Below are 24,581 nucleotides of genomic sequence, written 5' to 3' on the forward strand. Positions count from 1 at the left end.
GACCTGGCATGTCGTTGGTAAGATAGAAAACATACGAAAAACCTCAGATAGCACAGCCCATGGCAGGGTTTGATCTCACTACCTCACAGTCTCCAGCATAGCCTCGGACAACCACCAGATGCCTGATCCTAACCTGAATGTCTCTTTGCAAATTAGACACACACGAAAAAATCTTGATATATGTATATGTGGGTAAGTTTGAACCGTTTCCACACTATACCGGTACCTCTGAAAGTGACGGGACGACTTTTTTTCCTACTCTGAGGGGTTAGACTATGATATTTCCAATTACATTCTCTATCCTCGGAATATGACTTCCTTCCTGACCTGGGACAGGACTTGTGTCACTGTTTCTGTTTGTGTGAAGCATGACTTGACACCCACAACAGACATCGGGGAAGCATCCTCAGCAACTCTTGCCCGCCGAGCTCCGACCAGCGACCGTTTTGTCTTGCATTATCTAGCGCTGTCTTGTGCTGACTACTCACTGTTCCAACTATCTCCGTGAGTTATTCCTTTCTTTGAAAAGTGTTAAACGGTTTTATTATCCAGTCCAAATAGCATGCCGGAAAAATATCTTCTTTTTTGTTTTTCAATTCATCAAAATCGAGTAGATACCGATAAACACCTCCCACGTTTGGGAAATGGTAGTACCGAAACTTGGATACCTTATTAATTTCGTATAGTTGTAGTTTACGTTTCCGCGCAAGTGCCTTTCGAAACGAAGGAGACAACGTGCTGCGCGCAGCACGAGCCCAGAAGCAAATTGTTCAGTGCTATGCGCCACTGCGGAGAAAGACGAAGAAGAAGAAGACGACGACTCTACGAGCAACGGGAAGAGCCCAAAGGAACCATGAGCAGCCCGACGCCTGACCCCTGGACGCCAACACCGGAGAGGACAACATCTCCTTCGACAGATAACCGGCCGACCAAGACCCACATCAACCCTTTCGTGTGGCTCATCATCATTGTGGTCTTGGTCGTTGTCAGCACTGGCTTTGCACTCATCACTATGCGAAAGGCAGAGTACGCTGCTCCTTTGTATCATAATGTGCACGTCGTAGGATGAATGTTCAGAATATCTCTAGTCGCAAAAAACATTGGAGGGCGCGTAACTTTGAGATATCCCAGAAAATCATATATATCCCAGGCACATCCTGGATATATAGTAAACTGGATGTTGGGATATCCCATGGGAGCTTCACAGAGAGTCCGTTTACGTAGAACGCATATCCGTGTCGACTGGCAGATTCCTACTGTTTTCCTATCCCAGAACCGTCACATAGACATCAATTTTGGATACTTGGATGTTCCGGGGATATTTTAAAATTTATGCTATTTTTGTGTTGAATCAATTTGCGATTGATATTGATTGATTGTTATAGCAAATAAGTGCTGCACACACTAATTAAACAAAAAAGGCCATCTACTTTTGACAGCACACCCCACTTGGGGAGGGGTGCCCCGCGACTGCGTGCGCGTGCGTACCGCGTGCCCCCGCTGAGGGGTGCGGCCATAACCCAAGCCCAATGCAGACTGCGTTATATCCCGGTTCTGTAACACGCGTTACTGTCGAGGACGACATGTTTAAGCCCATAACACATATCTGTTCATTCATATGTGAAATAATGTTCGTTTGTGCGTGCATGCGTGTGCTAGAAAATCTTTCCTGCGGAGCATATTGCCAAAATACAAGCATACACTGGTTGGCTTGTTCCTTTTGTTGTTAAATTGCGCTATTTCCAGGTACCGCGCAAAATCGCCCCAGGACCCCGTTTGCCGAAGCCGCGACTGCTTGGAGCACGCTTCCCACCTTAAGATCTCAATCAACACCAACGCCAATCCCTGCAAGAACCTCTACAACTACGTCTGCGCTTTCTGGTACAGAGACTACAGCTACAAGGACCCCAAAGACATTGAGACGATGCTCACCGACACCATCCTCCACACCCTTACCGCTGGGAACTTGGACTTGCAGAGTAAAGCAGTAGCCAGGGCGTTCCGAATGTTCCAGTCGTGCATTCATAGGAAGGACGACCTGGACGCTTTCAAGCGATTCACCACCGACATGAGGATCCCGTGGCCTGAAGAACCATTACATGAGGCCAATGCTCTCGACGTCCATTTGCAGCTTCTCATCCGATGGAGGATCTCTTTCTTCTTCCGAATTAAAGTGGTTCCATCAAGAAACAATAAAGAGCCCGTTCTCGTCATATGGAAAGCCGTGGAGGTGCGATCATGGAAGCATCTGCGCAGTGTTGATGCTCGCGCCGTATCACAATACGCTGCAAGGGTGCGGCAGTTCGCCCACGCCATGGGACGCAGCGAGACCCTCAGTGACAGTTACGTCAATCAGCTGCGAGAGGATGAACTGACCGTCATGATGCTTGTGGAACAGGGAAGAAAGTCTCCGTTTTCAGAGCATTTCTTCGGTCTTCGTCAACTCCAGAATTACACAAAAAACATCACTGCCGAAGAATGGGTCTCTTTCATGAACACGAACTTGCCACCTGAATTACATCTTACCACCCACTCTATGGTATTAGTCCACAGTCTTCCAGTGCTACACATGCTCGGTAGGATACTTGAGATCGTACCTAACGAGCGTCTCCTCGTGCTACTGGGCTGGATATTCGTCCAAGAATACGCCTGGATGGCGTCAACTAACTTCGACATAGTCACATGGGGAAGCAAGCGGGAAGCTGAAGAACGCGCACCTGCTTTCTGTCTGCCACAGATCGAGGACGCATTCGGACTTTTGCCTTGGGCGCCATTCATGTACAGGAACTTCCCAAAAACAGAGCGCGATACGGTGAACGCTGTTTTGGACAATATTGTAGGTACCATTCAGGAGATGCTCGAACGATCTACCATCATCAGCAACACCACGAAGCAGACAGCTAGCGCAAAACTTCGAAAAGTGAGGCGTATTCTTTGGCCGACGGAAACCTTCTTCAACGAACAAGAGCTCGACGTCCTGTACTCGAGTTTCGATCCAGCGAATGGAACTTTCTTCCAAGACTGGGTCCGATCTATGACAGACTTAGGCAAGCTTCTTGGTCACAACGATTATCTGAACTTGTACAGTAAGACCATGACCGACAAGGAGTTCGGCACCATAGTTTACCTGTATTATTTTAATACCTTTAAGCTGTCTATGGCTGAACTTATATCCCCGCTTTACTATCGCCATGGCAACATGGCGATGAGCTACGGTTATTTGGGCACACTATATGCAGCGTTCTTGAGCAAATTTATTGATTCACTCGGCCGTCAGATCGATGACAAAGGCCAGAAGAGAGACTGGTGGCAGTCACATGCGTCCCCCAAGTGCAAATCTTACGGTGATAGGAGAATGGGCAATCTGTTTGGATTCGAGACCTCGTACGATGCCTTCAAGACAGCTGTCTTTGCGCAAAAGAATAAGGCATTGAACTCTCGACTGGATACCTTAAACATGTATACCGGGGAGCAGGTATTTTTCCTAACCGCTTGCAGGCCACTTTGTTCGCGAGGAGAGTTCGGTAAACAGGTCTGCAATGCGGCTTTGGATTCGACTGCGTTCTTGAGATCATTTAACTGCTCGGAAGAACCCAGCTGGTACGCGAGGAACTGTCGTATGTTATAAAAGATATTGACACCTGTTGTGTGGTCTACTGTGGTCCACAGCCGAATTTAGAAAGTTTTAACTGGATTTCAGCAACTGGAGCCCAAGATGGTGCTGGATCAGGGCTCAGTAGCAGCCGAAGTATAAATTATGCAAAAATTTCCTCCATGGAATTTTGAAAGGGTTTTCACGTCTCCCATCACAGCTCTGCCACGTCACTGGTAAATTTCGAGGCAAAGGCGTCGGTACAAGGGATTTCCAGGGCTACCTTACTGGCAAGGTAGAAAGTATAGAAACGAAGGAAGTAAAATCATCATTCAAGGATGCTCGAAAACCTGTTTATGTGCTCACCAAAACCAGGACCGTCGTCACCACCACCAGGAGCAACCGTTTGAAATATTCTCGCCCTATCGCTGTGCAATTCAGAAAAACAAGTGAAAAAAAAATCTCAAACGCAGGTGCTTAGTCATTTTTTATGAATGCTGGTCCCGCTATTCACAATCCACAACAATAATTCTTCCACATTTTTCAGACCCCCTGCAAAAGCGGATTTAATCCACCCGAACAATCTGACCAATTCCGCGTGCCACCACCTATGGGGCCTCCCAAAAATTGGCGCGACTGGATGAACCTAACAGAGACTAATCTCTGAGTGGCCACTTGCGCGCGTCGCTACCATGTCTTCCGGCGCCGTTACCAGGTACTCAGACTCGAATCTCTGTGCCGGCTATGCTGTCTGGAGTTTTTCCTGGGTTTTCCTCAGTCGTTTTCAGACATAGGTCGGCACAGTTCCCTTAGAAGTCGGCCCAGGACGCACATTCCCTCAGGGCGTCAGTCGTGACGTTGCCCACCTCTGTGAGGCCGACAACGGCGAGCCCTTGCACCACCATCACCACCACCACCACCACCTTCCGGCGCCGACCGTGGAGTATATTCTGGCGCACGTCGAAAGAACCCCCGGAGGTCCAAATTATCCGCAGTCCAACCCCGCGGCACGTGCAACATGTCGCCACACTGTGCAGACAGACCTTACGTGTAACCATCACGGTACCGTTACCATTACAGTTATATGGTGACCTCGAACTTTGAGAGCTACGCCTTGTTTCTATTGTTCGCCGCCGCTCTGGCTGGCGCTCCCCAAATGCCGCGTCTGGAGAAAACGCCTCATGCGATTGGGCCTTTATGTATAATGCGTTTAATGTCTTCGTAATAATGCTTGTGTCGCGACGCCATTAGTGTCTGTGATTTATTGATATCGTTCGGGAATTCTCGTCCAACTAATGCGATGATCCTCTAGGAGTTGCGAAAATTTGATTTGATTTGATTTGATTTGCGTTTTACAGGCGTACTAGCTACTAAGGACAAGAGTTGCGAAAAGGAAGCAGCGCGGAATAACGTCTCGACGCGTGGCGCTGCTGATGACTGAAGTTTATTGGCGCAAAAGCAACAAAGGCCATCTCGACGCATGCCACGCGTTATGGTATGCGTTGTATACTCTCCCGTATCATCGTGCCGTCGAGCGAGCCCTCACTGTTTTATTTGATTTGCATTTTACTGGCGCACTAGCTATACTAAGGCCATAAGAGCCCTCACTGTTAAATAGTAGTATTGTCATGGGTAATAAACACTGTGAGTATTCTTTTTGCTGTGTTGGCACAGCGAAGTCTATGAGCAGTGTAGAGGCGGTTACAGGTGCCGAGAAACCAGCAGGGGGAATATGCGGCCTGGGACAGCTTCACGGCCTGCATGTGCAGACTCAGGAAAGCTAAGAAACTCCAGAGAACTCAGACTCAGCAAACTCAGGAAAAACCTCAGATAGCACAGCCCATGGCAGGATTTGATCCCCTTACCTCACAGTCTCCAGCATGACCTCGGACAACCACACAGGTCCCCGAACGTCAATCCGAATGTCTTTTTGCAAATTAGGCACACACAAAAAAAATCCCAATATATAACCTTTCCACCGTTTTCCTTATACAGGGTGTCCCACCGAAAAAGGGCCAGGGGCTAAAGATAAAATGGGGTGTTCTACACAAATGGAACAAACTGTACTTGCTTGGCAATTGTGTGGTCTATCCAAAAACATTTTTTCATCGCCCCTTGTCAATTAATTAGACGTAATTAATTTTCTAACTTTTTAATTATCGGTTTTAGCTCTCAGCTGTCAATGAGGAAGTTGTAGTACATGTCGAAAAAGACGCAACTGAAGTGGTTCGAGGTTGCTATGGCTCGTGGTTTCGTTTTTTCCCGGGGTTAAAAATTGGTTTCAGAAGCCGCGCGCACCACAGATCCCTCCCCATAATTCGGCGCCCGCGCGCGACGATTGCAGTGCTCTCTGATTGGTGTGCCGTCAAACAGGTGGAATATCTTCCTCTTGTGTGACGTGGCCCAAGGGTGGTCTCCAAGCGCTAATGTCAAGGTCAGTGTACGCCGGAGGGCGCTGGAATCTTTCTTGGGGGTCTTTGGGGTCTTTTTCGACATGTACTACAACTTGCTCATTGACATCTGAGAGCTAAAACCGATAATTAAAATGTCAGAAAATTAATTGCCGCTAATTAATTGACAAGGGGCGATGAAAAAATATTTTTGGATAGACCACACAACTGCCAAGCACGTACAGTTGGTTCCACTTGTGTAGAGCACTTCGTTTTTACTTTAGCCCCTGGCCCTTTTTCGGTGGGACACCTTGTATATCGGTACCTCTGAAAGTGACAGAAATATTTTTTTTTCCTTGCGTAAAATGGCAGACCAAGAAAATACCAATTACATTCTCTATTCTGCGAACATGACCCCCTTCCTGACCTCTCGCAGACAGTGGGCTTCTTTCATTGTCTGTTTTTGTGTGAAAGTCACTAGACACTCAGAAGAGAGGTCGTGACATTGGTACACCGCCTCCGACTAGACGTCCCTTTCAGCCGTGCCCTGTTGTTCAAGTTGGGGAAGGTAGACTCGCCGAACTGCCTCACGTGTGATGAAGTGGAGAACATTGAACATATATTAATTAACTATACCAGATGCAATGTTCAACGTAATGACCTCAGAGCCGCCTTGGAAAGTCTGGACCACCGTCCTCTAGACTTAGTGAAGCTCCTCTAAGAATGGCCGAGGGATCTCAGACAGAGTGCGACAGCTGCTTTAATGACATTTCTTGTGGACATTGCAGCGCCTCTAACTTTTTAGTCTTACTGTTTTTTGTTTTGTTTTATCTTCAAGTGTTTTGGAGTAGCCGGCACCTGTATTTTGTAGGAACCACCATCTCCATGTTTTTCTTTTTATTCCAACCGACCAACCAAACGTCGGTAAAGCGTCCTCAGCAAAGTTTGCCTTCCGAGGTCCTCCTCGCACTATTGTTATTGCTGTGCTTTGAGAAGGGAGAACTTCGTGTGCTCAGGTCTCCCTTGAACTCCGCGTACGCGGTGGAGGGAGGCAAAAGGGAGCAGGTCCTTATAACGCGGTCCGCCTCCGGGTGGGTAGTGCCTTTGAATGCGTGGCCCATAACACGGTCGTCGGGGCAGTGTCCCTCGGGGAGCTGTTCCAGAAAGCTTTTCTTAAATCTTCGTTTTTAGAACGAGGGCAGTACTATTTTTGAGGCGTGGTGTGGGCAAGCTTGCGCCTGTCCCATCCTACAGATGGCAATACGAATACGAGGGCTATACGAACAAGAAGCCCATTGAGCCCTTGCATTCCCATGATCCCTTGCATTCCCATGATCCCTTGCATTCCCATGATCCCTTGCATGCCACATATAGCGCTTGCTTTGCCACAGGTGGCGCTTTCTTTTTGAAGCGTGGTATGGGCAATCTTACGCTTGTCTGATCCTACAGTTGGCAATACAAGAAGGCGGGACGTGAATGGTGAAGACGGAGGGCAATGGTGAAGGAGCTGGTAAGCATGCATTGTGACACTTATTTTATTTTTTTCATTACTTTGTTAGTGTCCGGTTTGGTAATTTTTCACAGCGCAAAGTAATGTTAAAGGAAAAAAGTTATAAGAGAGAATTATTAATTCAGCGCTGGCCATGCCTTTCTGGGGCCAAAGATTCAAGCCGTGAAACTGGACGAGCCACCGGCTGCCTCATTGGACTAGGCGAACATTCCGGGGACCGAATTCGTAGTTTACCGGAAATATGAGGGATGACCTCGGAGAGGATGACATGCAGTCTCCCTATGAGTACTTTCGCAGATACGTGCCGAAAAGCGTATTCACCGAACTTGCAGATAGGACGAACCAGCACTTAATATTGAAAAAGTTGGCGTCCGTAGGTACAGATGAAGAGGAAATGAGGAAACCTGCATCAATCCATCTGGCAATGGGTATATTCATATTTTCGAGGCTGCGGTTGTACTGGAGCACCTCCTTCAAAGCATTTCACCTGCGCCCTTGATATACCGGCTTTGGTCATAGTGCTATCACATGGCTTTTAGGCTTATTAAAAGCATTTTTTTTCATGCCTTGGACGGACTTCCCTTTGGTCATGATATGACCCGCATCCAACACCTCTTGAGCCTTGATGCCCGAGTTTGACGACACCTAGTCAATTCGCAAAATACCTCCAAACCGATTATGTTTTCCATGAAAATGTGTTATTTAGATGGCCAGCAGCTACGAAAAGTTGCTTCAAAAATTAGAATGAAAATAAAACTTCAGGGCTGCAAGGGGGCTATAGCTGTTTCCTTTGCTTCCTATACTCACTGTTTCAACTGTCCCTGTGAGTTCTTCTTCTTCTTCGTCCCACGGACAATGGCCATTAACCACAAGGGAGATAGGCGAGGGCTATGAGGATGTCTAACTGTACTATGACTTGACGGTGAAAATTTGGGTAGAGAATGTGATGGTTGGTGGAGAATGTGATGGTTGAAGTGGTGCAGGTGGTGAAGTTCACTTGTTTTGGCTCCATGGCACAAGGGCAAGCATTGTGCATGTCGTGGTTATTTGCATAATTCACATGTAGAGTCATTGTAGATGTATGGCTGTGCGTTTGACCGCAGCTTTCCATTCCAGGTAAGTAAGAGCTCGCGGAGTTGGCGGAGTTCATTCTCTTGAAGCGTGTTAAACTTTTTTTTTCGAGTGTAGTTCTGTATCGGGACCACTCGTTTTTAAAAATTACTGAAACGGTTAGGAAAGTAAATATTGCATAGAAGTGGAAGAAGATGATATACTGAATCTAAAAATGTAAGAATTATAAAATTCTGTGGACTAGAAGTTTTTTTATATGCATTTAAACAACCCCATCTGATTCACTTTTAGCGCAGGAGAAACACGGGAATGCTAAGCCTAACGGATTCGAAACTTGCCGTCTTGCGAAAGGTAGGGTCGTTGAAATGGGCTAAATCACCTCACTTTAGTGAGGTTAGGTTAAGTTAGCTTCTACAGATTGGGGGGAGGTCTGGGGGGGGGGGGGCGCCCCCCCCTCCCAGGCACGCACTAGGCGGTGCGGGCGTCGAGACTGTGTCTCGGGTTAGGTCAGTAAGGTCCTCATCCAAGATGGCGGATCGCCATCAAGAAACCGGCGATAAAATTTTAATTTTATACGTTTTACGCAATATACGAGGGACATTCCCTGTTGAATTTCGTTACTAATTACTTCCTCTTTCACGTAAAAGCGTTAGATTTTTGTTTTTATTCGTTTTTCTTTAAAAAAAGCCAGTGGTCCCGATACGGAACTACATCCTTTTTTTTTTTCGGTTCATATACTACAGCCGAAATATCAAATTTTCCAACTTATCACAACCGAATAGATACCGATAAACACCTCCCACGTTTAGGAAAAAGTAAATACCGAAAACTGGAAACCTTATTCATTGCGCGCAGTTGTAGTGTACTTTTCCCACAAATGTCCTCTTAATTTTGTCGTTTGTGGTGACACGGCAACTGTCATTCGAAACAAAGAAGAAAGCGCGCAGTGCGGAGCACGAGCTCAGAAGCAAACTGTTCATTTCTACGACTGTAGGAGCAACGGGAAGAGTCCAAAGGAACCATGAGCAGTCCTACGCCAGACCCTCGAAGCTGGACGCCATCACCGGAGAGGACAACGTCCCCTTCGACAGATAGCCGGCCGACCAAGACCCACATCAACCCTTTCGTGTGGCTCATCATCATTGTGGTCTTGGTCGTTGTCAGCGCTGGCTTTGCACTCATCACCATGCGAAAGGCAGAGTACGCTGCTCCTTTGTATCATAATGTTCACGTCATAAGATGAATGTTCAAGATATCGGTAGTCGTACCAACATTGGAGGGGGCGTAAGTTCGAGATATGTTAGCTAAGTTACCCTCTATGCGCATGCGCGTGAGGAGTATACGTTTGAAAACACTGACCACTATTAGTGTTGCTTCTAAACAGAGGTGGGCAGTATTTACTTTCTTAGTAATGCACGTAGAGTGCTCCCTGACATTGTAGTTGAACGACTAGCGGCAGTCCTATAAGGTACCGTACAGTAGTAGTATAAGGTACAGGGGTGTAGTTCCGTATCGGGACCACTCGTTTTTGAAAATTAGTGAAAGGGTTAGGAAGGTAAATATTGCATAGAAGTGGAAGTTCATATACGGAATCTAAAAATGTAAGAATTATAAAATTCTGTGGACGTATTTCAACAACCCTGTATCATTCACTTTTAGCGCAGGAGAAACGCGGGAATGCTAAGCCTAATGGATTCGAACTTGCCGTCTTGCGAAAGGTAGGGTCGTTGAAATGGGCTAAACCACCTCACTTTTGTGAGGTTAGGTTAAGTTAGGTTCTACAGATTTGGGGGGGGGGGGGGTTTCCCCAGGCACGCAGTAGGCGGTGCGGCGTCGAGACTGTGCCTCGGGTTAGGTCAGGAGTTCCTCAGCCAAGATGGCGGATCGCCATCAAGAAACCGGCGATAAAATTTTACGTTTATATGATTTTTATATGTTTCACGCAATGTACGAGGGTCATTCCTGTTTAATTTGGTTACTAATTAGCTCCTCTTTCACGTAAAAGCGTTTGATTTTTGTTTTTATTTTTTCTTTTGTAAAAGCCAGTGGACCCGATACGGAACTACATCCAGATACAGAAGTATAAGGTACAACTACGGTCGTACGCTCATGCAAAGTGAAGTACCCGTTTTCTGCACTGCTCTTTGTATTCACATACAACTTGGTGTGATATTTTTACCTTTACGATCATTTGCTGATACGTGTGCGGCACCAGACAGAAGGTTTGTCTCCCAGAGACATCTGTGGTGGATCCTTGTTTAGCCGCATTATCACGGTGATATTCTTTACTTTTCCTTAGGTCTGAAAATGCGTACATGCGTACATGGCAAAGAAATGCAGGTTCCTCGTTCTGTATTACTAAGGTTAATATTAAAATTCCTGGTGACAGAGCTGATCACGAAACTAGTGCGATGGGTTGACACAGGAGACCCCCGTTTCGGTCTTCTTGATTATTGAATTGAATTGAATTGAATTTATTCAAGAGATGGGAATGTAACTTACACTGGCTATGTACAAGGGATGGCCTAAAAGCAGCAAGACTGCTGCTTGACGCGAATTGAATTGAATTGATGCTTGAATTTTGAAACTATTAAATGAAAGCGTATAGGGTATTTCCAACAGAATGCGAAAAAATTAGTAGAGCAATATTGTTCTTTTCGATTTTGATACATCTTTTTTTCCCGGCATTTTGTGCCGCCGGACCGCTTCTCTGTCCGGACGCGCCCTCAGACCTCCACTTGTGACTTTTGTGAAATCGCCTCCAGGTGGCCACGGCTTAGTTGGAGTCACGAATTCGCTCTAAACCCACGCATGTCGAGCAGAGCGTGGTGTCCCCGCGACCGCTGTAGGTGTTTGCTCTCTGTTCAGTAACGACCTCCAGTTGCGAGCATATTGCTGTCTGCATCATAATTCAGTTTAACTAGGAGTTCACCTACATTAACCCAAATAGTTTCAAATTTTAACTATCATACAGTAGTTCTACTGCAGCTCCCATCTCTGCTTGTACCCCTGCAAGCAGCACGCAAATTTCTCAGCAGTTGTTTGTTCTTCAGGGAATAAAGACCTAATTGGTAATAGTACCTTCCCATGGAACTACTTTCGCGTGTGGGTACTAGATCTCATCTCACATATCGAAAGCCCACTTCTGTAACACGCGTTACTGTCGACGACGACATGGTTGAGCCTGTAACCATGAGCCTTTGCCAGGTTGAGCCTGTGCCATCTTTTCATCATATGTCAAATAATGTTCTTAAAAAATCGTCCTTATTCCTGCAGAGAATAATGCAAAAATACAAATATATACTGGTTGGCTTGTTCCTTTTGTTGTTAAATTGCTCTGTTTCCAGGTACGCCGCAAAATTGGCCCAGGACCCCGTTTGCCGAAGCCACGACTGCTTGGAGCACGCTTCCCACCTTAGGATCTCCATGGACACCAACGCCAATCCCTGCAAGAACCTCTACAACTACGTCTGCACTTTCTGGTACAGAGACTACAGCTACAAGGACCCCCAAGACATTGAGACGATGCTCACAGACAACATCCTCCACACCCTTACCTCTGGGAACTTGGACTTGCAGAGCAAAGCAGTAGCCAGGGCGTTTCGAATGTTCCAGTCGTGCATTCATAGGAAGGACGACCTGGACGCTTTCAAGCGATTTATCACAGACATGAGAATTCCATGGCCCGAAGAACCATTACGTGAGGCCAATGCTCTCGACGTCCATTTGCAGCTTCTCATCCGCTGGAGGATTTCTTTCTTCTTCAGAATTAAAGTGGTTCCATCAAGAAATAATAAACAGCCCGTTCTAGTCGTATGGAAAGCCATGGAGGTACAATCATGGAAGAACCTTCGTAATGCTGAAGCGCACACCGTGCCATACTACGCTGCAAGGGTGCGGCAGTTCGCCTATGCCTTAGGACACAGCGAGAACCTCAGTGACAGTTACGTCTATCAGCTGCGAAAGGATGAACTGAACGTCATGACGCTTGTAGAACACGGAAGAAAGTCTCCGTTTTCGGAGCATTTCTTCGGTCTTCATCAAATCCAGAATCACACCAAAAACGTCACTACCGAAGAATGGGTCTCTTTCATCAACTCGAACTTACCACCTGAATTACACCTTACCACCCACTCTATGGTAGTTGTCCATAGTCTTCCAGTGCTAAACATGCTCGGCAGGATACTTGAGCTGGTACCTAACGAGCGTCTCCTCGTGTTACTGGGCTGGATATTCGTTCAAGAATACGCCTGGATGGCGTCAACTAACTTCGACATAGTCACATGGGGAAGCAAGCGGCAAGCTGAACAACACGCACCTGCTTTCTGTCTGCGACAGATCGAGGACGCATTCGGAATTCTGCCTTGGGCGTCATTCATATACAAGAACTTTCCAAAAACAGAGCGCGATAAGGTGAACTCTGTCTTGGACAATATTGCAAGTACCATTCAAGAGATGCTCGAACGGTCTACAATCATCAGCAACGCCACGAAGCACACAGCAAGCGCTAAACTTCAAAACGTGAAGCGTATTCTTTGGCCTACGGAAACCTTCTTCAACGAACAAGAGCTCGACGTCCTGTACTTGAGTTTCGATCCAGCGAACGGAACTTTCTTCCAAGACTGGGTCCGATCTATGACAGACCTAGGCAAGCTTCTTGGTCACAACGAGTATCTGAACTTGTACAGCAAGACCATGAGCGACAAGGAGTTCGGTCCCATAGTTTACCTGTATTATTTTAATATCCTTAAGCTGTCTATGGCTGAACTTATATCCCCGCTTTACTATCGCCATGGCAACATGGCGATGACCTACGGTTCCTTGGGGACATTGTATGCAGTGTTCTTGAGCAAATTTATTGATTCGCTCGGCCGTCAGATCGATGACGAAGGCCAAAAGAGAGATTGGTGGGAGCCGCCTGTGTCCCACAAGTGCAAATCTTACGGTGATAGAAGAATGACCGATCTGTTTGGATTCGAGACCTCTTTCGATGCATTCAAGACAGCCCTCTTTGGGCAAAAGAACAAGGCATTGAACTCTAGACTGGATACCCTAAACATGTATACCGGAGAGCAGATATTTTTCCTATCCGCTTGCAGGCCTCTTTGTTCGCGAGGAGAGTTCGGTATACAGGTCTGCAACGCGGCATTGGATTCGACTGCTTTTTTGAGGTCATTTAACTGCTCTGAAGAACCCAGCTGGTACGCGAGGAACTGTCGTATGGTATAAAAGATGTGGACACCTGTTGTGTGGTCTACTGCGAATTTCTGTGAAGTTTTGTGTGGATTCTACAGCCGTCTATATAAACCAGCCGATACCAACCGAATCGATACCATAAACGATACCAACCAAAATTATAAACGATTCTAAAATTCATGTGTTTTCAGGGAGCTCAGCCATGTTGCTGGTCATGAATTTCGATGCAGAAGCGTAGGTAGAACGAAGTTTGTTGCGCCTTCGTACAAAATATATGGTACTCAGGAATTCTAGGACTACCTCATAGGGAAAGTTCACGTAGAAAATATAAAAATGATGTACCTTAAATGGGATGTACTTTAAACTTGATTTGAGTTTTTGTGGCACATTAGCTACTAAGGCCATAATGCGCAAAATACCAAGAAGTTTTACCTAGGTATGTGTTCACCCGGTATCTCTAAAAAACGAAATGACTTTTACATAGATGCTGATATGCTGGGCATACAATGAGGATGTGAAGGATTGAAAGTTGTTCCCCACAATGACTGCATTCGGGACGGGCTTCTTGCCGTAAGAGATATCTGTGTGTGAAGTAGGTGTGTCCCACGCGGAGCCGACAGGATAGCACCTCATACAGTCGATTGAATGTAGATGGCGGGGTGCCTATCTTAGGTTTTATAGTGAGTAACTTGTTGCTTGTCTGTTAGCCCCAAAAGCTGTGCCAGTGTCTGTTGATGGTGCTTTTGCTATAGCCTGAGATCTTGCGATGGGCGTGTCGAAGGGCGTTATGTCGTTCGTTAGGGCAGGAGCGGCTGCTGGATCGGCCTTTTCACTTCCGGGTGTCCCAACATGGATGGTACACAGCAGAAAAAGTAACCGATAAGCCCTGTTATCTACAGTGCTTGCTAGGCCCCTTGCACGATGGACAATGGTGTCTTTTGTGCAATGAATGCTACAGATAGTCTGTAAGGAACTCAAATAATCTGTGCACATGAGTGATGATCTGGTACGATTTTGTAAAATATAATTGAGTGCTAAAATTATTGCATACACTTCCGCTGTAAAGACAGACATGGTGACCTTCAAACGATATGACCTCGTAACTGTGCCATTGAACATAGCGCACGATACCCCGGAAACAGTCTTTGAGCCATCAGTGCACAACTCTACATGGCTGCCAAAGGTATCCTTTAGCACCTCAGATTCCTGTTGCAGTACGGTGTAGTAGCAGTTTCACGTTTGTTATATCTGGAGAGGGACATGTTACATTTTGGAGGGGGCTGCCATGAAGGAAGTTTTTTTACTTGACTACTTAGGATCACAGAGTTGTACTCTGGAAACCCATAGTGATCGACTGCTTGCGAAATTCGAATGCTCAAAAGAAGGTACAGCTGAAGGCCTGTTCGAGAAGCGTTGTTTGAATTGCTTACGTTTCACTTTCACTGGCTTCTGCGGGTGACGCCTGATTCTTAGTGCCAGGCCACTGATTTGATTCTATGTACAGACTTTGTACTGGAGAAGTTCTGAAAGTTCTAAATGCAGTCCTTGGTGGTGTACGGGATCGAGGATTTTGAGCGTAGATGGCCCTGCTGAACCGTACACAACACATCCACAATCCAGTTTCGAAAGCACGGTGGAGATGTAGACCTTCTTGGGCGTGTGACGATCTGCTCTCCAGGACCGGTTAGAAAGTACCTTTAGAAGACTTAGGGATTTAATGGTCTTTACCTTGAGGTGTTTGAGACGTGGAAGGAAAGTTTCCGGTCAAATATAAGAAATTTATGTGCAGGCTTTATATTAATATTGTGCCTATTTTGAGTGTAGGTTCCGGAAACACTCCTCGCACCCTTGAAAAGGAGAGGAAGACGGTCTTCACCGGGCAAAACTTAAAACCATTTTCCTGTGACCATTTCACCAACTTGTTGATTGTGAGTTGGAGTTGAAGTGTGCACCTAGCGATGCTGGAAGAAGAACAAGAAATTTGAATCTACACTTGACGAAGGGGGGCTTGACGAAGACCCCGACCGCCACCATTCAAGGCTTCTACCCTTCGCCTTTCGTCCCCTCGGCACGATACGGATAACACCTTAGGACAGAGGGGCTGGGGTCCGTCGGGGCCCCACTCACGAAACATCATTGTGGAGGGATTACTTGTTGCCGTAAATTACATTGTGCCGATGTACCTTCTCTCCATTATGGTAACCTAGTGGAATTCGAATGCAGAAAATTTGAGTGAGCAATTCCTAAACTGCAATTCCATTTATGGAATCGACGTGAACACAAACCTCACACTGCTGAGCTTCCGCACCGATAATAACGCGCAGGGCTCGCCAGAGATATGTGCTGACAATAAGGGTCCGAAAAACGCAACTCCCACAGTGTACCGCGGGGCTTCGCGCTCCCCCCTGAAATTAATGCTGGGCGTCTATTGCGATTGCAAGGGAACCATCTGAGAAGCATTGCCAATCACCTGCTTCCGCTGAACAGGACTAGACTCTATGCCTCGCAGTTGCCACGTCTGCTTCAGGGCCAAGAAGAAGCAGCGCTCCTGTGTCAAGGGTGGACCACAGGCGTCGGATTTATAACCAATGGGCACGCTTTCCATCGACCTCATTCCCACTCTGTCGTCACCTAAATAAACCTGAATAGATCTATGAAGAAAAGCCTGACACTAGATGAAATAAGGTAAAAGACAGCGCAGTTTGGTGACTCATATAAAACCAGGTAGCTGCCAAGTACATGTAAGGAAAATGCAATAAAAGAGGGAAAAGTGTACCAAAAGGGGCTGATAAGGTAAAAGGGGTGAATTGACGAGCTGTGAGGCGTTTCGAGCACCAAGCTCTTTGTCAGGCTGTACGGGTATGAAAAGGCAGGGATGGTATCAGACATGCCAGCAAGGCCCGGGGCCAGCATATGCACGTGCGGTTGGGATGGGGGGTTATGTTTATTGAACAAAGGTAGAGAGGAAATGTTAGTCAGACATAGGCCGACTTGCTATTCCTTTAAAAATAAGAAGAAACACACACACACACACAAACACAGACAGGCAGAAAAGGGGGCCCTAGAGGCCGAAAGGCATGAAGAAAGCTGAAGAGCATAGTCTTAACAGCCCCCTGGTTGTGCAGGACCCGGTCGAGAAGAGTGACTAAAGACACATTGGGTTCCTCAAATTGACACAAGTGGCGTTCGAGAACGAGTCGTTGAGTGAGGTAGGAATAATAGATAGTTCTTAGTGTCAGCTTGCACGCAACAAGTTATGCAATTGGGGGAGTTGGTCTGGCGCATTTTATACAGGAGTGAGCACGTGCGTGCAACATTATATTCGAAGACGATGGAGGAGTAAAAGAAATGGCCATACGAGGTAGAGTCCGCTCCGGATTGCCGGGGACGGGCCCAGCGCCAGAGACGAATTTGCAGGGAACAGGCAGAGGATGCTAGGGGTAGAGGGGTAGCAGGGAGAGCTCTGGTAGGTGTTGCGAGTCTCGCCATTGTGTCTGCGCGTGTGTTACCGGGTTGGGATGGCAGGCGACACCATCAAGTAAGAGAAGAAAATTAGATTTTGATTATTGCATTGACTCATGTAAAAGTGAGACTGCAGTCTTCATCCAGAAGCTTTCTTTACGGTAAAACTTCACAAAGAAGGAATAAGGAAGGAATATGTAGACAAAAGGTTTCAAAGTGCTTCGGGCCGTTCTATAGACTGCTTGCTTCGGCTACCTTGCGTTTATCTAGGTTCAACTATGGTTCAAGTTAGCGGTGATATTTTTCGACAACCTTCCGGTGTTTGCATTGGATCTAAAATTTCCACCATTCTGAGCGACCTTCTTTGGACATCAGTGGATAGATCAGTTTTGAAAGAGAAAGGAATTGGAGTAGAAAAGGTACTACGCTTTGCAGACGACTTTTTTGTCTGCGTGAATTAAGGAGTTCAGGAGACAGATGCTAAAGGAGTTCACAATTTTGGACGAGGCGTTTGCTGGGAGATGCTACATGGGAGAAGAAAAAAACAGAAAAAAAAACTTCAACTCAATTTCATTTCAGCATTTCAAAAACTGTTAAAAACTCGGTTGCAAGACGTATCTTGATTAACACACTGAATCGGTTTGGTCAAATAAGTCTGGAGTGATGGAGTGATCTACAACATTCATGAAGCCTCCCACACGTTACAAAAGTTGCAGACAAGTACGGCCTCGATGCTGTGTAAAAAAAAAGGACTGGAGGGTCGGGTACTTGATTAGAAGACTTAGCTATGAACAACATGATGATGGTGATGATGGTGATGATGATTCAGTTTTGTTTTTGGGCACGGACAACTGAGGTTTGATGACTGCAACAAGATGATTGCAAAAAGAAATTTACTAACTGCTACATTAGTGTTGTATACTCCATTCTTTCAAAGTGTAGGCGCTAATCTATTACGTTGCATCAGAAAAAAAAAAAAGTACAGGAGTCTTGCCGAGCACCTAAGGCAATGCCACCCGTGTGAAGCATACAATAGAAAACGCAGAAGAAAGTAAGCGAAAATTCTATATAGCAGCAGGAAAGTAGGGTCTCTGTTATATAGAGAGGTCATCTTCCAGCGAATTTATTATTTTTAATAGGCAGGGTTGGTACGGTGGAATTTAGGCGCCATCTTTCCAATCCAGTGCTGTGATGCGTCCTCTCTTTTATGTTTCCCCTACATTAGGGTTTATTATCACTTTTACCCGAGACTAGCCTCGTCATTATTCTCTGGTTCTTCGTTACCGACCTTTGCTCCCAGCTCACTTGGTTTCGAACCATTCTTTCGCTGTCATCACCGAATTTCCTTCGGTTCGCAACCAACCGGACTTTCATAAACACGAGTCGCAACAACGTGAAAGCGAGGCAGGCATATTCTGTGTTTGTTCGGCCATCATTCACAGCGGACAAACATAAAAACTAGACGGAAGCCTGTTTGCTTTCAGTCTCCGTCGTGGGAACCGGTCGAAGGCTATTATTTCTGACGCCTCTAACACTCACATTAAATATATGGCCTTGTTCCTAAGAATGTGCCAACGCTGATTTCTTGAAATGGCACATACAATAAGCACATTTTTACGTGCGTTTGCTGCGAGATCTTTAGTGTCTGGGCCTTAATGATATCGTTCCAGTATTCTCATCCAAATAATGCGATAATCGACTAGGAGTTGCGAAAACAAAGCGGTGCAGAATAACATCTCGACGCATGCCACGTGTTATATCGTGCGTTTAATACTCTCCTATATCGTCGTCGCCGTTGTGCGAGCCCTCACTGTTAGATAACAGTATAGTTGTTTGTAATGAACGCTTTGAGTATTCTTTTTTTGTTGTGTTAGCACAGCGTAGTCTACGAACAGTGTGAATGTGTTGATAGATGCAGAGAAGTCAGCAGGAGGAATACGCGGCCTGGAACAATTTCAAGGAGAACATGTGCGCGCATCTGTCTAGTATGGAAACTCTAGAAAGACCTCAGATAGCACAGCCCATGAGAGGATGTGATCCCATTACTATTACACAGTCTTCAGCATAACCTCGGACAACCACCAGGTGTCTGATTCTCAATCTGAATATCCTTTTGCAAAGTAGGTGCACGCGAAAAAATCCCAATATACGCCGCTAAGTGAGCACCGTTTCGGGAATATACCGGTACCCCTGAGAGTGCCGGAAATATTTTCGGAAGGGAGACTTCGGAACAAAATGGATTTCAAGCTTTGCGGTATGCCCACAGTCATTTACACGAACTGAACACTGTTGTGAAATATCTCACGTGAAAACGAAGGTAGAATCATAAAAACCACTTTCGAAATTTCGAAAAACGTCTGGCTCCCACCCCCGAACCTCGATGGAAGTATTTCTTCTTCCTCTCTCTGCTCGGCCAACATCACGGGTGCATTATACATCAGTCACACGGGATGATTTAGTGTCATTTTCATGTAGTGCACTTCAACCAGCAAATGACACTTTCACTACGTGCTTGCTACACGGCTTAAGTAAGTGTCAATTATGTAGTGATGGCAATTACGATAGATAAGAATAAACGGCGGCAAAATTTCCAGGCGTGCGCCATTGTACCTTCCTCAGAATGTTTCCTGCGATTTAGAAACACTTCCTGTTAATTTTCTTCCAACATTAAACAAATTGGCCTCAAACATGTGACACAACAAATATGGCCGCCGCTGGATGGCTGAGACCGCGAAGTTGTCACAGGCTGTTAACGAGAATAATGACTTGTTTTTTTTTGGCACCATCTCACACTGTACTTAAATGAAACAATCACGCTGTTGAAACTATTTGTTTAAAAGTATTGTGGTGTTGGGACCAGTCGCATTTTCTCAATATTTTTACCTGTGCCACAAATCCTGCCATCGAGGCTACACACTTTGTCCGCCGAAGACAAGTGAAGTGAGTTTGGGGAACTCACTAAATCGTTAGTGCACTTCCTGCCGAGTGTCACTAAAAGATGTCGTGTGACAGCATAGGAATTACACGAAGTGCAAGTGTCACTCGTTGAAAGTGACACTAAATTAGTCCATCTGACTGGAATACCATACCATTCCTGAGCTGTTTTCTGACTCTGAGGGAAGCGGATGACCGTTGTTTCTTTCAATCTGTGTCTGAGTGATCTGATCCCCAATCTTCGTCCACTGTTTTGTTCCGGGAATGTAACACGACGGCTGCGACGGGCATGGTATACTACTTGTCCTCTCCATGCGGAGTGACGTAACGCGTTGGCCCTCGGAAGGGAAAGTTTTTGAGACTCCTCTCCACATTCCTGTTTTGGTTTGATTGCTCGCTTTGAGGCATATAATTCGTCACACGAGAAAGAAACAATGTTGATGGCAGGTATACTGTGGATGCACCAACTACGATGTGCAACAATTTTTTTCACCGATCGTTCCGAAGTGTCCCTTTAATGCGAAGCATTCTGTAGCTACTAACACCGAAAACGTGAGAGAACTCATGTTCTGAGGCTGGAACAACATAAAAAGGACGAATACGTACAAGGCTTCAAATTGCCTAAGAAATTAACGATGAAAGGTGGAAGTCACTGAAAAGGTTAGTCAGCCGTATAGGACTCGAACCCACATCCTCTGGAGGTGTGTTAGCTTAGCTCAGTTGGTAAGAGCCCTGGACCGGAAATCTAGAAGATGTGGGTTCGAGTCCTCCAGCTGGCTAACCTTTTCAGTGACTTCCATCTTTCACCGGAAACGTGGCACGTGTTCTCGCCTCGTAACAAAACTACGATGTATACACGCGGCTCGTGTAAACGGAGCAGTAGTACGCACTAGAGCGCTGTACGGGCCTAATTTTCAAGCCCGTGCCCGGCCCAGGCCCGGCTGCTGCGGCCCGCACCCGGCCTGGGCCAGACGGCTTCCATTAGATTTACAGCCCGAGCCCGACTACGCCGGCTCGGGCCCAGCCCGTACCTGACTGTGTCCATGCTCAGCTCGTACCCAGCCCGCCACTACTCTACTATATATTCTCCAGGCCCCAAAGGCGTATTTAGATTTACTAAAGCGCACAGCGCAGCGAGGAAAAGGACGCAGCTAATTGGTGGAGAGAGAGAGGAGGTACGCTCTGTGCTTCGTGCTTGTCTGCTTGGGAAGGCAGCGCGCGGCGGCGCGTGGGCGATATGTATGAACCTTGCGGTTCAAGAAGGATTCATCTCCACCCTATTGCGCATGCGCGGGTGCCAGTTCCCTTTACTCGAACTCTCACGCGAACGAAATATGTCAGAACGGCTAACCTGACTGACCCTCGTGCCGGACTCTCAGAGCCACACCAATCGTCTCCAAATGTGTGCGAGTGCACGTGTGAAATCTAGACCCATTACACGAAATAAGCACGATCACATATAAAAAAGTGACAGTTGTCAGATGAGAGTACCACGAGATTCCATACCCTGTGGAAAATAACGTGACATGAAAATTCAGCTGTCCACTCTCTCGAAATATGTTCGCGTACATGCCGGACCATGGCCGGCGTTGTCAAGCTCGTACCCGACACAGGCCCGGCGGTTGAAACACGAGCCCGGCCCAGGCCCGCATAAAAAAAATGCAAAGCCCGGCCCGGTACGGTCTGGCGCCGTAACAAAAGCTGGCGTCTTCTTGTACGTTGTCGTCGCGAGTCCTCATACGCGATGCTTCCCATATCGTAGAGAAACAGTCAAGTGGTTCCCGCAATTTTTCTCTCCGCCCTTTCACACAAGGAAAATCTCGATCACAATATCTATTCTGGGAACATCACTCCCATCCTGACCTGTCGCGTAGAGGGGGTAATATATCATCTTTTCTGTTTGTGTGAAAGATGATCTGACACCCATAACAGACATCGGGGAAGCATCCTTTGCAACGTCTGCCCAAAGGGTGCCGATCGGTGAGCTTATCGCCTTGCATTCTAGCTGTGTCCTTTCCTTCCTGCTCACTGTTCACTGTCACTGTCTCAGTGACTTCAATCTTTTGAATCGTGTTAAACGGTTTTATTTTCCAGTACAAACACTACCGCCGAAAAAAAAAATTCAGGTAGTCGAAATTGAATAGCTACCGACGTAACACTTCCCAAATTTTCGGAAAAAGTAAATACCGGAAATTGGAATCCGTGTGGTATTGTTGTCGTTGTTGTTGTTGCTCCTCAAGCGGGATGGCGCTTATCCGCTAGGGAGATTGGCCAGGACTACTGAGGTGCGGTCAACAGGATGTTAAAAAAAGAGTTAGAATCGGTTAGAGCTGAAGATGGAATGACATGATACTATGGAGAACAGCGCGGTCCCTAACGCCATTATGGGAGACTCCAAGGGATAGCAGAGATGTCAGGGAGAGCTGAGCACCGATGGAGAGAAGAGGGGGGACGAGAAGGCGACGACGAATGGTGACGTAGGAGGGGCAATCGAGAAAGCAATTGTACTTTTTCCTGACATTTCCTTTTCTCTTTTGGTGTGGCGCGGCAATAGGCCATTTGAAAAAGTTCCAGGGGGCAGCGCGCGCCCTGGCAGGGCGTGCCGGGAAATGCTGTGCAAAACGACAGCGATTTGCTATCGTCTCCGGTCGTCGTCGTCGTCGTCGTCGTCGTCGTACTGGTGCACGCATCGTCGCTGTCGTTTTGCACAGCATTTCCCGGCATGCCCTCCCAGGACGCGCGCTGCCCCTGGAACTTTTTCAAATGGCTGTCATTGGAAACGAAGAAGACGTGCTGTGGAGCACGAGTACTAGTTCACCATAGCACGAGCTTAGAAGCAAATTGTTCTGTTGTACGACCAGTACGACTCAAGAGTAACGGGCAGAACGCAAAGGAACCATGAGCAGCCCGACGCCCGAACCTCGAACATGGACGCCAACACCGGAGAGGACATCATCTCCTTCGACAGACAACCGGCCGACCAACACCCACATCAACCCTTTCGTATGGCTCATCATCATTGTGGTCTTGGTCGTTGTCAGCGCTGGCTTTGCACTCATCACCATGCGAAAGGCAGAGTACGCTGCTCCTTTGTATCATGTCCACGTCATATAGGATGAATGTTCAGGATACCGACACCGGTAGTTGCAGAAATATTGGAGGAGGCGTAACTTCGAGATATGTAATGTATGCTATCCTCTATGCCTATTGCGCGAGAAGACTACATTTGAAGTTACTGGCAGCTATTAGTGTTGCTTCTAAACAGAGATCGGCAGTAGTTACTTTTGTAGGGATATACAGGGTGTCCACGCTAGGTGTGAACAGATTTTTTAAAAATATATATAACACTTCTTCCAAGATGAAATCAATTGCAATATAGCATATGCTAAAGGGCACTCCCTAGCAGGGCATTAGCAAAGTCCAAAGGCAATGTCTTAATTAACTTTCATTAATTAACTTTTTAATTATAAAAGCTACAAAGTTGTCCCAGTGAGAACATCTGTTCCTTTCGGTCACCTGATATCGTAGCCGTTTTCAGAACAAAAATCCGTTCGATAGATCGCCCGCAAAAAATTCGTGAAGGAACGCCATTTTTTCTTTATTTTGTTCATTGCGCTTCTTAGAAGACGGGTCTTTCTTTCACCCCCAATGTGAGAGGGAGAAAGAGCACACTATCGCCTATCGCGTCCTGGAAAAAGATTAAAAGGAAACGGAAAATGCAACCCAAGATAAGGCCAGTTCCGATAGTCACCCGATACATTTGTTTTTGTTTTGTTTCCGCAAGTTAAATCTCATCTTCGGATTGTATCTCATTACGGCCGAAGTCTCATTACGGCCGATGTCTCAATACGGCCGAAAGTCTCAATACGGCCGAAAATCCTTTAATCCCCAAGTGTCTCATTACGGCCAAAGTCTCAATACGGCCGAAAGTGTTTCATTACGGCCGAAGACAGTCTCATTACGGCCGAAAAGAAAAAAGAAGCATTTGCTGTGTTAGCAATCACTGTGTTGTATGCTTCCCAAAGTAGTATGTGACACTGCTTCATGAATTTGTTGCAAAAAATGTTTTTAATTCTCATTGGATATTTGTATGTGGTATGTGTACCTGCTCCCAGTCTTTGAGCAACATGCTACACATTGATTCTATGAGCAAATTGTTGGTGACCATTTGGAAAGGCTGCTGCACAGGAATGTGTACAAGATCCCATGACATTCTACTAGTCCCCTCCTTCAGCTCAGCAATGGCAACAATGTTGGCTACGTAGTTGGCCCAGGTTCTGGTAGGGAGCGTCCATGCTGCAGCTGAATCCTCCGTCGTTCGACGCCATTTGTACCTAGGGCCCAGTGTTTTCGGGTTTTATGTTTTTTGAAAGTCGGGGGGGGGGGGTAAAAATCGGGTTTCAATTCAGGAGCCGTAAAACAGGGT

General features: G+C 46.5%; 2 protein-coding genes across 2 annotated transcripts; both read left to right on the forward strand.

The window, feature by feature from the left end:
* Positions 1–853: 853 nt before the first annotated feature.
* Positions 854–4,259, forward strand: LOC135375188 (neprilysin-1-like). The gene is made up of 3 exons (XM_064607906.1): positions 854–1,026; positions 1,747–3,475; positions 4,140–4,259. Exons 1-3 carry the CDS (start codon positions 854–856, stop codon positions 4,257–4,259), a joined length of 2,022 nt encoding a protein of 673 aa, XP_064463976.1.
* A 7,829-nt stretch (positions 4,260–12,088) lies between these two features.
* LOC135375190 (neprilysin-1-like) lies at positions 12,089–13,792 on the forward strand. The gene has a single exon (XM_064607907.1). The coding sequence runs from the start codon at positions 12,089–12,091 to the stop codon at positions 13,790–13,792; it is 1,704 nt and encodes a 567-aa protein (XP_064463977.1).
* Positions 13,793–24,581: the final 10,789 nt, after the last annotated feature.

Source organism: Ornithodoros turicata, unplaced genomic scaffold (assembly GCF_037126465.1).
Source record: "Ornithodoros turicata isolate Travis unplaced genomic scaffold, ASM3712646v1 ctg00000838.1, whole genome shotgun sequence".
NCBI classification, from domain to species: domain Eukaryota; kingdom Metazoa; phylum Arthropoda; class Arachnida; order Ixodida; family Argasidae; genus Ornithodoros; species Ornithodoros turicata.

What these genes read in the sequence shown, in the direction of transcription:
- LOC135375188 (XM_064607906.1), top strand. Translation starts at nt 854, where the DNA reads ATGAGCAGCCCGACGCCTGACCCCTGGACGCCAACACCGGAGAGGACA. An exon ending in ATCACTATGCGAAAGGCAGA is followed by an intron (nt 1,027 to 1,746) that starts GTACGCTGCTCC and finishes CGCTATTTCCAG; the next exon opens with GTACCGCGCAAAATCGCCCC. An exon ending in ACATGTATACCGGGGAGCAG is followed by an intron (nt 3,476 to 4,139) that starts GTATTTTTCCTA and finishes CACATTTTTCAG; the next exon opens with ACCCCCTGCAAAAGCGGATT.
- LOC135375190 (XM_064607907.1), top strand. Translation starts at nt 12,089, where the DNA reads ATGCTCACAGACAACATCCTCCACACCCTTACCTCTGGGAACTTGGAC.